The sequence below is a fragment of the Ahaetulla prasina genome, chromosome 10, assembly GCF_028640845.1.
Source record: "Ahaetulla prasina isolate Xishuangbanna chromosome 10, ASM2864084v1, whole genome shotgun sequence".
Classification (NCBI taxonomy): Eukaryota; Metazoa; Chordata; class Lepidosauria; order Squamata; family Colubridae; genus Ahaetulla; species Ahaetulla prasina.
Window position 1 is genome coordinate 22416573 of NC_080548.1, and position 13748 is coordinate 22430320.

The window sequence follows — 13748 nt, forward strand, 5'->3', positions numbered from 1 at the left end:
ATAAAGGAAGATTTGAGTTGCTAAGAGTATTGGTATTGGGGTGGGGTGCGTTGGGGGGAGTCAAATAAAGTTTTGGACCCAAGAAAAACTAGCCACAAACATGGATTTTATTAATTGACATTTTAGTAGCTCCAGAGGCATATCAAAAGCACCATCAATATAATACAATGCCAATTTAACCCAAAAAAAATAAACAAAGTTTCTTCTCCCTTTGCCATTTGTTCAGAATTGTCCTGTAATCCTCAGTTATTTTGGATAGTCTCCTGGATCCAGTCAATGTATTTGCAGACATTAACATAAACTCCTGGCATATTTGGCTGTGCGCATATGTAGGGTCCCCAGGATACAATGCCTTGCAGCTTCCCATTGCAGACCAAGGGTCCGCCTGAATCACCCTGTCCAGAAAACAAAACGAAATATAAACGTAAGTCCTTCCTTCTCCCACACTCCAGGAGTACAAGGCAGCATGGGTGACATTTGCTCCTCCTTTATGTTTTCACAGCAACTCTTAAGGTGTACGAGGCTACAAGAAAGTCAAACCTCTCCAGTAAACTTCACGACTGAATGAAGAACTGATCCAATGGAACGTCTATCCATCCCCAATATAGAACCACAGTGCCTCTCCTTAAGCTATGGCTACCTATTTCCTGGTGTTTATTGTTAGGGAACATGAGGGAACAAGAGGACCGATGTGCCACCTCATCTTCACTTGCCCATCATCGCCATGTTGGTTTGTGTTGCTGCATTGAGAGAGGAGGAGAAAGGAGAAGTTTTAAAGAAGTTTTTAAGAAAATGTTGGATAACCATCTGTCTGAGATGGTGTAGGGTTTCCTGCCTGGGCAGGGGGTTGGACTAGAAGGCCTCCAAGGTCCCTTCCAACTCTGTTGTTATTATTCGTGGCTCCCATATAACACCGATTCTGCACAGGCTGCACTGTCTACCTGTGGTTTTCCGAGTGCACTTCAAGGTGTTGGTTACCACCTTTAAAGTGCTCCATGGCATAGGACCGGGATATCTTCAGGACCGCCTTCTGTTACTACATGCCTCCCACCGGCCGGTACGCTCCCATAGAGAGGGTCTTCTCAGGGTGCCGTCAGCCAAACAGTATAGGCTGGCGACCCCTAGGGGGAGAGCCTTCTCTGTGGGGGCACCTACCCTCTGGAATGAGCTTCCCCCAGGACTTCGACAACTTCCTGACCTCCGGATCTTTCACCGCGAGCTTAAGACATATCTATTGTTCCAAGCAGGACTGGCTTAATAGGGTTTTTAAACATGGATTTTATTGGGGTTTATTTTATATTTTGTATTGTATTTTAAATTTAGGCTTTATTGAATAAGTTTTTTAAATAGTGTTTTTATTGTAATATATTGTATTATTTTATCTGCCTGTTCACCGCCCTGAGTCCTTCGGGAGAAGGGCGTTATAAAAATTAAATTATTATTATTATTATTATTATTATTATTATTATTATTATTATTATTATTATTATTATTATTATTATTATTATTAAGTGTCCCCATGAGCAAACTATAGATGAGAATGTCAGTACAGTGCAGTGGTGAAATCCAATTTTTTTTTACTACCGGTTCTGTGGGCGTGGCTTGGTGGGTGTAGTGTGGCTTGGTGGGCGTGGCATGGTGGGCATGGCAGGGGTAGGATACTGCAAAATCCCCATTCCCACCCCACTCCAGGGGAAGGATATTGCAAAATCCCCATTCCCATTCCATTCTGGGGTGAGCCAGAGGTGGTATTTGCCGGTTCTCCAAACTACTCAAAATTTCCGTTACCGGTTCTCCAGAACCTGTCAGAACCTGCTAGATTTCACCCCTGGTACAGTGACTTGCTTGTCAACCCTGCGTAGATGTCTCCACAGGCTGGTTACTCTGGCAGCAACAGTGCCCTTGAGAAGGCAAAATGGGCAGGGTAAATTATGAAAATAGCACTTGTCACAGTGCGAGCTCCTCCTCTTCTGGGCATGCGTCATGATGTTGCAAAGCCAGAGCATGAATGGCAAAGGTGCAGGGAAACTTTCATCATTTGATAAAAGTGGTAGATCTTGCAGAAACCTCTGCTTTGCAAGGACAGCAGCTCCCTGCAGAATGATTTTCAAGTCAGGCATGAGTTTCCCAACAAGACTGACAAGCCGATCACATGAAGATGGTTACAGCACATATTTTATTGTAAGGTTTTTCACAGATGGCTAAACTTGTTGTTCCAGCCATCAGTCAAAATTTACCTCCTTCCCAAAGCCAGCTCATTTGGGGGCGGGGGGAAAGCCTTTTTCCTACCCCTGGAAAATCAATCAGACTCTGGAGTGTAACCTGCTTTGCAGTACATTGTGAGAATTATACCAGTCACTGGCCTTTTCATCAAGGCAGAGTAGAGACAAGTTGTTATCTGGCATACTTTGGTCTCCTCTTCCTGGACTAGAGAAAATCCCATTAAGCTGGTAAGGAGTAAGACCCCCCTACTCCTTTTACCTGGCAAGAATCTGTTCCTCCCTCCATCTTGCCAGCACAGACCATATTTTCACTGATATAACTGGGATAAATCGATCGGCAAACATCGTGACTGATGATGGTGATGTTGGCACAGTGTAGAACATCTGGATAGCTGGCTGTAAAGGAAGACGGGATTCAATAAAGGAGAAGGTAGATAGGCAAAAAGTAGCATTCTTCTCCTTCCTCTTATGCCTAGGTTGTCTTTGGAATGGACCAGTCAGAGATTTAAGACTAGACCAGGGGTCGGCAACCTTAAACACTCAAAGAACCACAAAGGTCCTAACCGGAAGCCCCACATTCAATTCTGGAGCCGACCGGAAGTCCGGTTCCCCCACCATAGAGTCTCCCACTAGCATGGCGTCCTTTTTCCTCTACCTGTCCTAACCGAAAGCCTTATCAATTGTGGAGCCGACTAGCAACAGGGAGCTGCAGCAGAGGGATGAAAGAGCCACATGCGGCTCCAGAGCCACAGGTTGCTGACCCCTGGACTAGACAAAAGGGAAGCATCTTACCTTCTTCAACTTGTAGAATTCATGGCCATACGATAGGCATTAATTTTGATGATTTAAAAGAGGAGTAGATTTTTTTGTGTGTGATTGGACTGTCCCATTAAACTATCTCAAAGTAGCAAAATCTGCAAGCAATCATTGTCTCTTTTGTGACTTTCAATGCCATAAGCCCAGCAGGACGGGGGTCAACATCAGAGCCTTTTATTTAGGAGTTCTAAGGGGCTATGGGGTGTCTTAAGCATTGCAGACGCCTAAAGTGTCTTTCTAAACATCTGAGCATCCCATAACACTTAGAACTGCCTCCCAGAACTGACAATATTCCTCCACCGTTTCATTAACTAGTTCTATGAAACATGATGTAGCCCTAAATTTACACCAGAAATAATACATATTCCCGCTCCATTAAACCACAGTGTTTCTATTTCAGCATGTTGCACCAATGTAATCTCTCAGATTTATTCAGTAAATGATCACTAGGCCAACCGGCATGTAGAATGATCTGAGAACTCAGTTTATCGGTCAACATACGTTGTGGGCTGCTTGTTGTACCCCATCCTGAAATGAGGCATTTGGTTCCAGACTCCGGGCAACTGGTAGACAAATTCAGAACTTTGACTTTGTCATTTAAGGTAACCGGGGTCAGCAGTTTAATCAGCATAATATCATTGTTCAAGGTCCGCCGGTTGTAGTCAGGATGCACAATGGCTTTTGATGATAACTTGAGCTGTTCCGACCAATCTATGCGCCTGAGATGGTGTTCTCCAAGACGCACAGGGAAAATGCTGGAAAAACAAGACAAGATTATCTTCTGTTGCTGGAAAATTGCCCTGTTGCAAAACTGTCATTCCACACCCCCCCCACCTTGATGGATCTGCCCTTGCGTCTTTAAAGGCATCTGAGAGTGAGGTTTTTCTGACAAGAACTTTCATTTATTTTGCTTGCTGATTTCTTTAAAGAAAATAAACCGAAGCTTTCATTTGTTCACATTGGGCTGTTGTGAAAATGAAGAAGCCACAACATCGGTTTATTTATTTAAATTTTTTTATTTGGTGGCTCTAATTCTTGGCAAGAGTAGTTATACGCCAGCTCTCATGTGTTGTATTTTTATTTGAATACATCAACGTAGGTGAAACAAAATCCCACTGCTTTTTAAACAAATTCCATATAAAGTGTCTCTAAAAAAGGTATATAGGGGATGCAATATATATAGGGGAGAATCTAAAAATTTAAAATATGTATATAACAATATATAGAAATGTATAAAAGTAAGGCTATTAGTGTTAGAAAAATACAATGTAACCAAAGAAAAAGGGACAATAAAGAAAATAAAACAGTAAGAGAGATATGGGGGGAAAGATATAAAACCGAAAGAAGACAATAAGAAACATTGGTTAAAAAGAGGATATATTTATATGTTGTATATTATGTGTTTGTCATATTGTATCATAATAAAATATTTAAATAATAATATTTTTTTAAAAAAGGTATAAAACAACACCTCCCATCATTGCAACAGCCTCCAAGACTATGTGCCTTGATTGAGTTGACCAAAATAAACCAACCCTCTTCTACTTCTACTTCTACTTCATTAAGTGTTAAATTTGTACCCTATGACCATCATTAAGTGTTGTAAGTGTTGTACCTTGATGAAGATATCTTGTCTTTTATGTACACTGAGAGCATATGCACCAAGACAAATTCTTTGTGTGTCCAGTCACACTTGGCCAATAAAAAATTCTAACCTATCCTATCCTATCCTATCCTATCCTATCCTATCCTATCCTATCCTATCCTATCCTATCCTATCCTATCCTATCCTATTCTTTGCCTAATTGTGAAAGTTGATTTCCAGATCTCTGTGTTTTAAGGTGGTTAGCTTATTTTTTTAATTCACCAGCCCAGAATGAAGTGGATAGATGATGCCTACTTTTTAAAAAATGCTCAAACTAACGAGTCCTCCTAGTTCATTTCATCTTTATTTCAAGACTGAAATAAAGAGCCAAGTTTGCAAGACTGCAAACTTGGCTCTTTTAAGACTTGTGGACTTCAACTGGGAATTGAAGTCCACAAGTCTTAAAAGAGCCAAGTTTGCAGGCCCCTGGGCTACACCCAGTGATGGGATTCACATAATTTAACAACCGGTTCTCTGCCCTAATGATTTCTTCCAACAACCAGTTTGCCAAACTGCTCAGAAAGTTAACAACCGGTTCTCCCGAAGTGGTGCGAACTGGCTGAATCCCACCACTGGCTACACCTATGTTGATCCCCAACGTTTCCTAGACTGACCTTGTAATATGAGATCCCACAGCCATTTTTGGGAAAGAAAGCTCTTGCCTGCAGACAACCTGATGCTGTTGTAAAACTTCAGGACTTTTTAAAATTAAAAAAAAAAGGGAAAAGACCTCCTAGCCACTTTGTCCATGCCTGAAAACAAATGCAGCTCATTTGTCCTCAATTTGCCCTCACCTTGAACTTCTTATGGAGAGGAAAGAAACTGGGCTGTAAGTATAGGGAGGAATTGTGCTGATCTTATCACTGAGTCTAGAGATAAGTTAAACTAAGTTAAACTAAACGTAGCTAAATTACCGCATTTTTTGGACTATAATATGCACTTTTTTGTCTCCCAAAAGGGGGTGAAAATGTCTGTGCGTCTTATAGACCAAATATTGCTGAAGCCCCGCCCACCCACCGGCCGTTTTTTTGCCTTCGCACAAGGGGTGAAATGCTACCGGTTTGGACCGGTTCAGCCAAACCGATAACAATGGTGGCGCGTGGTTCGGAGAACCAGTGTTGGCGGCAGCGTGAGGCTCCGTCCACCCGCCCAGATGTCGTTACTTCCTGGTTTTAACCAGGAAGTAACCTGTTTTTGACCTGTGTTTTTGGAATTTGCAGAGGATCCAATCACACAGTCATTCATTTAGCGGCATTCATTTAGCGGCAGTTATGACAGCACTGGAAAACAAAATGATTATGACGCCCGGACACGTTAGGACCATTGCAGCATCCCCATAGTCATATGATCAAAATTTAGGCACTTGGCAATTGGCATATGTTTATGACAGTTGCAGTGCTCCAGAATCATGTGATCACCCTGTTCAATTTTTCCAGCTGGCTTTCAACAAGCAAAGTCAACGGAGGAAGGCAGATTTGTTTAAGGACTGCATGATTCACTTTACGGTTTTGCTTAACAACCACAGCCAAAAGGAAAAAGAAAAAAGGTCATAAAATTGAGCACAAGTCACTTAACTGCTTGGGTTAGCGACAGAAATTCTGGTCCCAGTTGTGGTTGTAAGTCAAAAACTACCTCTTTGTTACTGCAGGAGGAAAAATGAGACAGGACGATCTACTTCATTCATGTAAAAGAGGCAATTATATGACATCTCCTTTCTCAGAGTAACCCTCCAATCCGATGTCCTCCAGAAGGGTTTTACTGGTCAGTCTAGCAACAATTCCTGGAACTGTAATCCAGACAATTTTGAAGAGGACCAGGGGGGAAAGGTATAAGTAATGCATTCTTAGTCAGTGAGCGTTCTTGAGCTTAGTCTACATTTATCATATCATTGCTGAATCCTACAGCTGATTCTTGGGTTATTTCATCCAACTGTCTATTTCATTCAGAAAATCAAAATTTTATATTTTATATACATTTCGTGAATGTGTGTATATATCCACACACATACGCACATATTTTGTGTGAGTTTATGTATTTCTATACATATGTACACATACATATTTATGTATGTGTCTATATATGTGTGTGTGTAGCTATCTATATATCTATCTCTATATCTCTGTCTCTATATATCTATATCAATGGTTGGTTTCAGAAATTTTACTACCGGTTTTGTGGGTGTCGCTTGGTGGGCATGGCATGGCTTGGTGGGCGTGGCTTGGTGGGGGTGGCAGAGGAAGGATATTGTAAAATCTCCATTCCCACCCCACTCCAGGGGAAGTTACTGCAAAATCCCCATTTCCTCCTGATCAGCTGGGACTTGGGAGGTAGAGAAGAGGTGGAGGCGGGGCCAGGCAGAATTTTTACTACCGGTTCTCCAAACTAGTCAAAATTTCCATTACCGGTTCTCCAGAACTGGTCAGAACCTGCTGAAACCCACTTCTGATCTATATCTATATCTATATCTATATCTATATCTATATCTATATCTATATCTATATCTATATCTATATCTATATCTATATCTATCTATCTATCTATCTATCTATCTATCTATCTATCTATCTATCTATCTATCTATAGATCTAGATCTAGATCTATAGCAGATAGCTAGTAGCTAGCTCAGGGGTAAGCAACCTTTTTATACCTACCGCCCACTTTTATATCTCTATTAGTAGTAAAATTTTCTAACCGGTTCCACAGTAATGCGCTGTGTATCATCGTCGGCGCATGCCTCTCGCGCATCGTGGATTGGGTTGGGGGGAGTGCCAGCTACCAGCTCTGCTTGTCTGTTACAGCTGGGTGGTGTGAGGGGAGTTGCGCGAGCTATTCTGGGATGAGGCTCTTTTGTTTGCGGTCACATTATAGCGCCGTTTAGTTTCACTTACGTAACGTGAACTAAACTTATGCGCAGGTGATACAAATAGTATATTTTCAAAATTTTAAATTGTTCACAGGGAATTTTATGAAAACCTAATGAAAATGTTTTTAAATAATGTTATGAATATTTTTTAAAAAGTCAATTACATTTTTAAAAAGGAAAGTGCTTCAGTATCGGACAAAACTCCTACCACCCACCATGAAAACTGGAACGCCCACTAGTGGGTGGTAGGGACCAGGTTGACTACCACTTAGCTAGCTTCTACTTGAAGACCTTTAGTGACAGAGAGTCATCTATCCCCCTATATACAATTAATTTCATTGATGGAACTCTCTTATTGGCACCAGAGCGTTCTTCAACAATTTAACCCACAATCTGTCCTTGCCATGTATGCCTATTAAATCCAAGCCCCTCCCTCTTAGACAAGACAAAATAAAGATTTGTGTCCTTCCATGTGGCCAAGGGCTAGCATATCCTTACTCTTCTACGTCCAGGGCTAAACACGTTCCGTCCCTTCAACCTTTCTTGCCTTCATGATCCTTCATGGTCTTGTTAAAATGAACAACACACCCAACATCCTGTTTGCACTTACGATGACCTTCTGCAGTGAGCAGCACTGACCACCCAAGATGGGTGAATGAGGGTCCCTCCACAGATTAGCCTGCATCCCGAGAATAGGGCAGCCTGCCACGGCTGGGAATTGGGCAGACATGGTTTTCCCCCCAAGACTCTTTCTCCTTCCGCTGCAGCGGCTGAAAAAAATACAGAGGGAATAAAAATGAATAAACCGCAAACCAAGGAAGGAAGAACCCCAGAAGAAGTTAAAGATGCGTTAAAGTCAGAAATCGAGGCACCTAGTTCTAAGAAAGGATGAGATTCCCTTTTGATCTCAAGAAGAGATATTACAGATCTCTTCTCTTAAGGAGATTCATTTGGGGGGGGGGACCAAGAAGAAGGACCTTCTCCACGGTGGCTCCCTTCCTGTGGAATATCATCCCTGCAGAAATAGGAATGGCCTCCACTTTTACACTCTTTCAAAGGCCCTGAAGACAAGGTTTTGCAAATGGCCTGGGGTACCCCAGGAATATATGAAGCCCATCAAATGGTTGGCTTGATCGTTGTTGCCAAGGTGGTGAGTGTTACTGATTTCTGTATTAGAGTTTTATTTCTGTAAGCCGCCCGGTGTTACCATGAGTGAGTTGAAAGGCCATATACATGTTCCTAATAAATAAATAAATCTCCAAAGAGCATTCAGGTGAAGGACCACCAGTGGTGGGTTGCCCCCGGTTCGGACCCGTTCTATAGAACTGGTAGTAAAACCGGCGGGAGGCTCCGCCCACTGACCCAAACGTCATCAAAAGTCTTCTGCGCATGCACAGAAGAGTGTGCGCAGGCACGATGTGAACCGGTAGTAAAGGTAAATGGAACCCATCCCTGAGGACCACGTGTGCAACGGTGAACTTTTCCTACATAAAAATCTCATCTAGTTGCTATTTAATGTGGTGAAGAGAAAATGCCAGCCTCTTTGAGATTCAGCTTCATTAGCAGGGACTCAACAGGGAATTCAGACTCGCGGCTTGCTGAGTTTGAAAGAATGCATTAATGAGGGAGGAAGAGTGGTGCAGGATGGCCTGGAGGTGGAGCTCTCGCCTCACAATCAGGAGGCCGTGAGTTCGACCCTAGGTAGAGGCAGATATTTCTCTCTCTAGGCACAATGAGAATATATCGGCTGAAGAAAACTCCACATTGGCGACAGGAAGGGCATCCGGCCAGTAAACAACCAGCTCCATTCAGTTGCCCCGACTCCACCCCTCAAGGGATCCCGGGGTCATTAAATGACAGGGGGAAAAAATTAATGATGAAGAGTGTGTGTGTTTGTATGTGTGTCCGTGTGTGTTGTGACAACACAGTGGAAACACAAAAGACAGCAAAGTAAAGGGAACTGCTGCCTGATGGCTCCATTCAGCCTTAAAAAAGTCCTCTCAGCTTTCAGTGTAAGTTGTAAACCGGCTCACCTCAGTTTTCCAACATGGGTATGCAGGAAGCTGTCCTGATTCCCCAGTTCTGGAAGCAGCTCATCTTTTCTTTTCTTTTTTTTTAATTTGCAGAAAAGGGAACCCTTCCCTCCAACAGGAATGTCAGGTATGATTAAAAGGATTTCAATTGCTACTCAGCTCCCCACCTGTCTGCCTAAAGGGGTCACCACCACCACAATTATATTTGTTTTTACGAGGTTCCCATTTATGAAATATGGGAGAAAGGCATTTGCGGGAGGCTGTAATAACTTGCCTAGCTCTGCATATAGTGCAATGCAAGAGATTTAATATGTGCGAGTGTTTGTGTCTCCTTGGATTGACCCTGGATTCACCTCACCCCTGTCACCCCCAAAAGGTAAAAGGTAAATATTCCCCTCGCACATATGTGCTAGTCGTTCCTAGGGGGCTCTAAGGAACACGGGGGTCATCACTATTTCAAAGCTGAAGAGCCAGCGCTGTCCGAAGACGTCTCCGTGGTCATGTGGCCGGCATGATTCAACGCCAAAGGCACACGGAACACTGTTACCTTCCCACCAAAGGTGGCCCCTATTTTTTCTACTTGCATTTTTTAACATGCTTTCGATCTGCTAGGTTGGCAGAAGCTGGGACAAGTCACGGGAGCTCATCCAGTTACGCGGCACTAGGGATTCGAACCGCTGAACTGCCGACCTTTCGGTCGACAAGCTCAGCATCTTAGCCACTGCGTCACCCTCAACTCACATTCAAAATATATTCAATGTATCTAAAGAAAAAGCATGTATGTTTCCATGATCTTTACCTGAAGATGCCATGAGCAAAATGGCAGCCAGTACCTTGAAGAAAAGATGTAACATGGTTCTTAACAACGCTAATAGTTCCCGGGAATAAGATCTGTTGGAAACAAGAATATACAGAAATTTAAGAGGATAACATTCCACCATCTTGGTTTACCAAACCATTCAGACTAATAGTCAGCATCAATCTCCCAGAAAACAGACACATAGAACCTTTGATTTTACAGGAAAAGTAAAGAATCATAGATTTCTAAACGGCTTTTCCAAAAAGTGGGTAACCTGAGGTTGGAAGGCTGGAGTCGGCCCCTTCAGCTCCTTTATGTTGAGCCCCCTCACCCATTATTGTCCAAAGCCACAATGTTTAGTTCTAGCCATTTTGAGGGGCCGAACAAATAGACTCCATTTGCTCTAGTAGTGGAAGCACCTAGCTAGAAATCAGGAGACCGTGAGTTCTAAACTGGCTGGGTGACTTGGGGCCAGTCCTCCTCTCTCAGCCCAACTCACCTCACAGGGTTGTTGTTGTGGTGAGGAAAATAGGAGGAGGAAGCAAGGAGTATGTTCACTGCCTTGAACTGCTTATAAAAATAAAGGGACGGGATATAAATAAAAATAAATAAATCTATACGCTCAATAAATTATTCTTGCAGATAAATGCCACTCATGCATACCTTCACCCGATGCTACAAATTACAGAAAAGCAAGTTTAAAAGCCAGATCATGCCGACTTACAATCACAGCACCTCAATACAACTGCGTGTAACCAAGGTACAGTATAAAGGCTGCGAGGCAATACAGGAATACAAGAACCACACAAGGGACAAAGAACTCCACAGAGAAGGAAAAATCTCCCAAGTGCCAGTAGATGGATGAGGCCTAAGTGTTGTTGCATTTCATTCCAGGGTTTTAGATTTAAAAAAATTGAAATCTCTAATCAAACCTAGCCTAGCCTAGCCTAGCCTAACTGCATAACCCTTAAACACAGTATTATAGCAATATTACTTAGCAAAAACAAAGATTCCCCCAATTCTAGGATGGAAACAGAAAATCCAAACTCTGCTGCATAATCCCCCTGTATTCCTTCTCGTCCTCTCCCAAAGTGATTGGCAGCCATCAATCCCAGAAGACTGCCCAACTCTTATGCTCCAGAAACCAACTCCTTGGTTAGAGGTGGCCATTTACATCTGTTCCACATCTGTCGAGTTCCATAAATCAAGGCTGCAAATATCCCTGTTCGTTTACTGGAATAAAATGCTCTGATTAGCAGCTGTCAACTGTTGAGATCTCCTGACAATCAATTTCCTCTGCCTCCAGCAGGGATCTTCTTCATGATGCTCCTGGAAAACACACACATTTGTACAGACTTTGAAATGAACTAGAAAGACAGCAAGGAAGTATAGGCAGTTCTTACCCCAAGATGTGGGAATTCAATGATTTGCTTCCCAGTTCCCCTCCTAGCTTTTATTTGGAATCCTGGCTCGGATTTAATCAGGAAGTGCTTCTTAACACCCCGCCTTTATCTCTCTTAGCGTGTGACTAGGACCAAATCCACCATTCACATTGAATAACTTCCTGATGATATAACAGGTGACTGTGAAAGAAGGAGGAAGAGGCCCCTCAAAATTTGCCATATTGAAAGGCAAATCACACAAATCTCGCCATTTATTACTAGACACTTGTTCTCCCTTGCACAAGCTGTCTGAATCATTTGCTCCAGTGGCAGGTTAACTTTGCTGCAAATCGTTCCAATGTGGTTTGGAAGCACAGCTGGCCTTTTTATGAGCTAAGGTGAATTGGTTGCCTTGGGCAGCATATTACAGGTACCATTTTTTATCGCTGCGTTCATCCCTCTACTCAATTACCTCTGGCATTTATTAACTACTGTCTCTGCCCAAATTGGCACCTGTAGTGATACTTAATTATGGCCCATAAATAAAGATGAGAAGGGGACAGAGGTTCATTCAGTTCACATTTGAATCCAAACTTAATTTATGTCTCATTTCCTGAAACAACATGCACATTGGAAAAACATTTGTACTTCTGTGGCTATCTTTCTCTAACTGTCGCAATATAACTCTCCAACCTGAGTGTGCCAAAATATGAATACTAGATGGAAGAAGCACCCAAAAGCACACATGAAAATGCTTGCATTAGCACACTTATTTACAAAAGTGTAAATAATTAAAAAAACTCATTCATACAAGTTATTTGTTCTGTGAGATGGGCGACTTTATAAGTTTGATAAATAAATAAATAAAAACACAAACACCCCCAAATTTAAAAAATTCAGCATAAACATGTCATCTAATCTAATCAAGGAGAGAACTAACCTAGAACTAAGGATAAATTTGTTCCCTGACAGAACAATTAATCTTTGGAACAAAGATTAATTTGTTATGTGCATAAGCGCACCAGCGTGGCTACCGTTCCTGTACTAATGTTTTCTTTTATTCATACCCTTTACATGTATTTATAATTATGTTTATACTTGTATCTGTTATAAAAGACATGCTTGACAAATAAAATAAAATAAAATAAAACTTCCCTCCAGAAGTTGTGGGTGCTCCACCACTGGAGGTTTTAAGAAGAGATTGGATAACCATGTGTCTGAAATGATATAAAGTTTCTTGCAGGGGGTTGGACTAGAAGACCTTCCAACTCTGTTATTCTCTTGATTTTCTGTTCTAGAGATTAAAGAACAAAAAAAAACTGAACAGGAAGTGTACTTGGGAGATTTGTCTGTCCCTGTAAAAATCAATCACAACAAAAATGGCAAACGTAAATAAACTTAATCTTAGCAAAAGGTGAGAAACCAGACTAACTTTAAAACAATGCTAAGACAATGCTAAGACCAATTCTAGAATACAGCTCGCCTGTTTGGGACCCTCACCACATCTCTGACAATTGAACGTGTCCAGAAATATTTTACAAGAAGAGTTCTCCATTCCTCTGAAAACAACATGCACATTGGAAAAACATTTGTACTTCTGTGGCTATCTTTCTCTAACTGTCGCAATATAACTCTCCAACCTGAGTGTGCCAAAATATGAATACTAGATGGAAGAAGCACCCAAAAGCACACATGAAAATGCTTGCATTAGCACACTTATTTACAAAAGTGTAAATAATTAAAAAAACTCATTCATACAAGTTATTTGTTCTGTGAGATGGGCGACTTTATAAGTTTGATAAATAAATAAATAAAAACACAAACACCCCCAAATTTAAAAAATTCAGCATAAACATGTCATCTAATCTAATCAAGGAGAGAACTAACCTAGAACTAAGGATAAATTTGTTCCCTGACAGAACAATTAATCTTTGGAACAAAGATTAATTTGTTATGTGTGCATAAGCGCACCAGCGTGGCTACCGTTC

At 41.7% G+C, this 13748-nt stretch overlaps 1 protein-coding gene across 1 annotated transcript; it reads right to left on the reverse strand.

Moving 5' to 3' along the window:
* Nucleotides 1-239: 239 nt before the first annotated feature.
* On the reverse strand, nucleotides 240-10469 carry LOC131204500 (trypsin-like). The gene is made up of 5 exons (XM_058195874.1): nucleotides 10379-10469; nucleotides 8157-8316; nucleotides 3540-3793; nucleotides 2482-2618; nucleotides 240-395 (listed from the first exon to the last, which is right to left on the reverse strand). The coding sequence occupies exons 1-5, from the start codon at nucleotides 10431-10433 to the stop codon at nucleotides 243-245; spliced, it is 759 nt and encodes a 252-aa protein (XP_058051857.1). The 5' UTR covers nucleotides 10434-10469; the 3' UTR covers nucleotides 240-242.
* Nucleotides 10470-13748: the final 3279 nt, after the last annotated feature.

What these genes read in the sequence shown, in the direction of transcription:
- LOC131204500 (XM_058195874.1), bottom strand. Translation starts at nt 10,433, where the DNA reads ATGTTACATCTTTTCTTCAAGGTACTGGCTGCCATTTTGCTCATGGCA. An exon ending in TTTGCTCATGGCATCTTCAG is followed by an intron (nt 8,317 to 10,378) that starts GTAAAGATCATG and finishes TATTTTTTTCAG; the next exon opens with CCGCTGCAGCGGAAGGAGAA. An exon ending in GAGGAACAGATTCTTGCCAG is followed by an intron (nt 396 to 2,481) that starts GTAAAAGGAGTA and finishes TTTTCTGGACAG; the next exon opens with GGTGATTCAGGCGGACCCTT.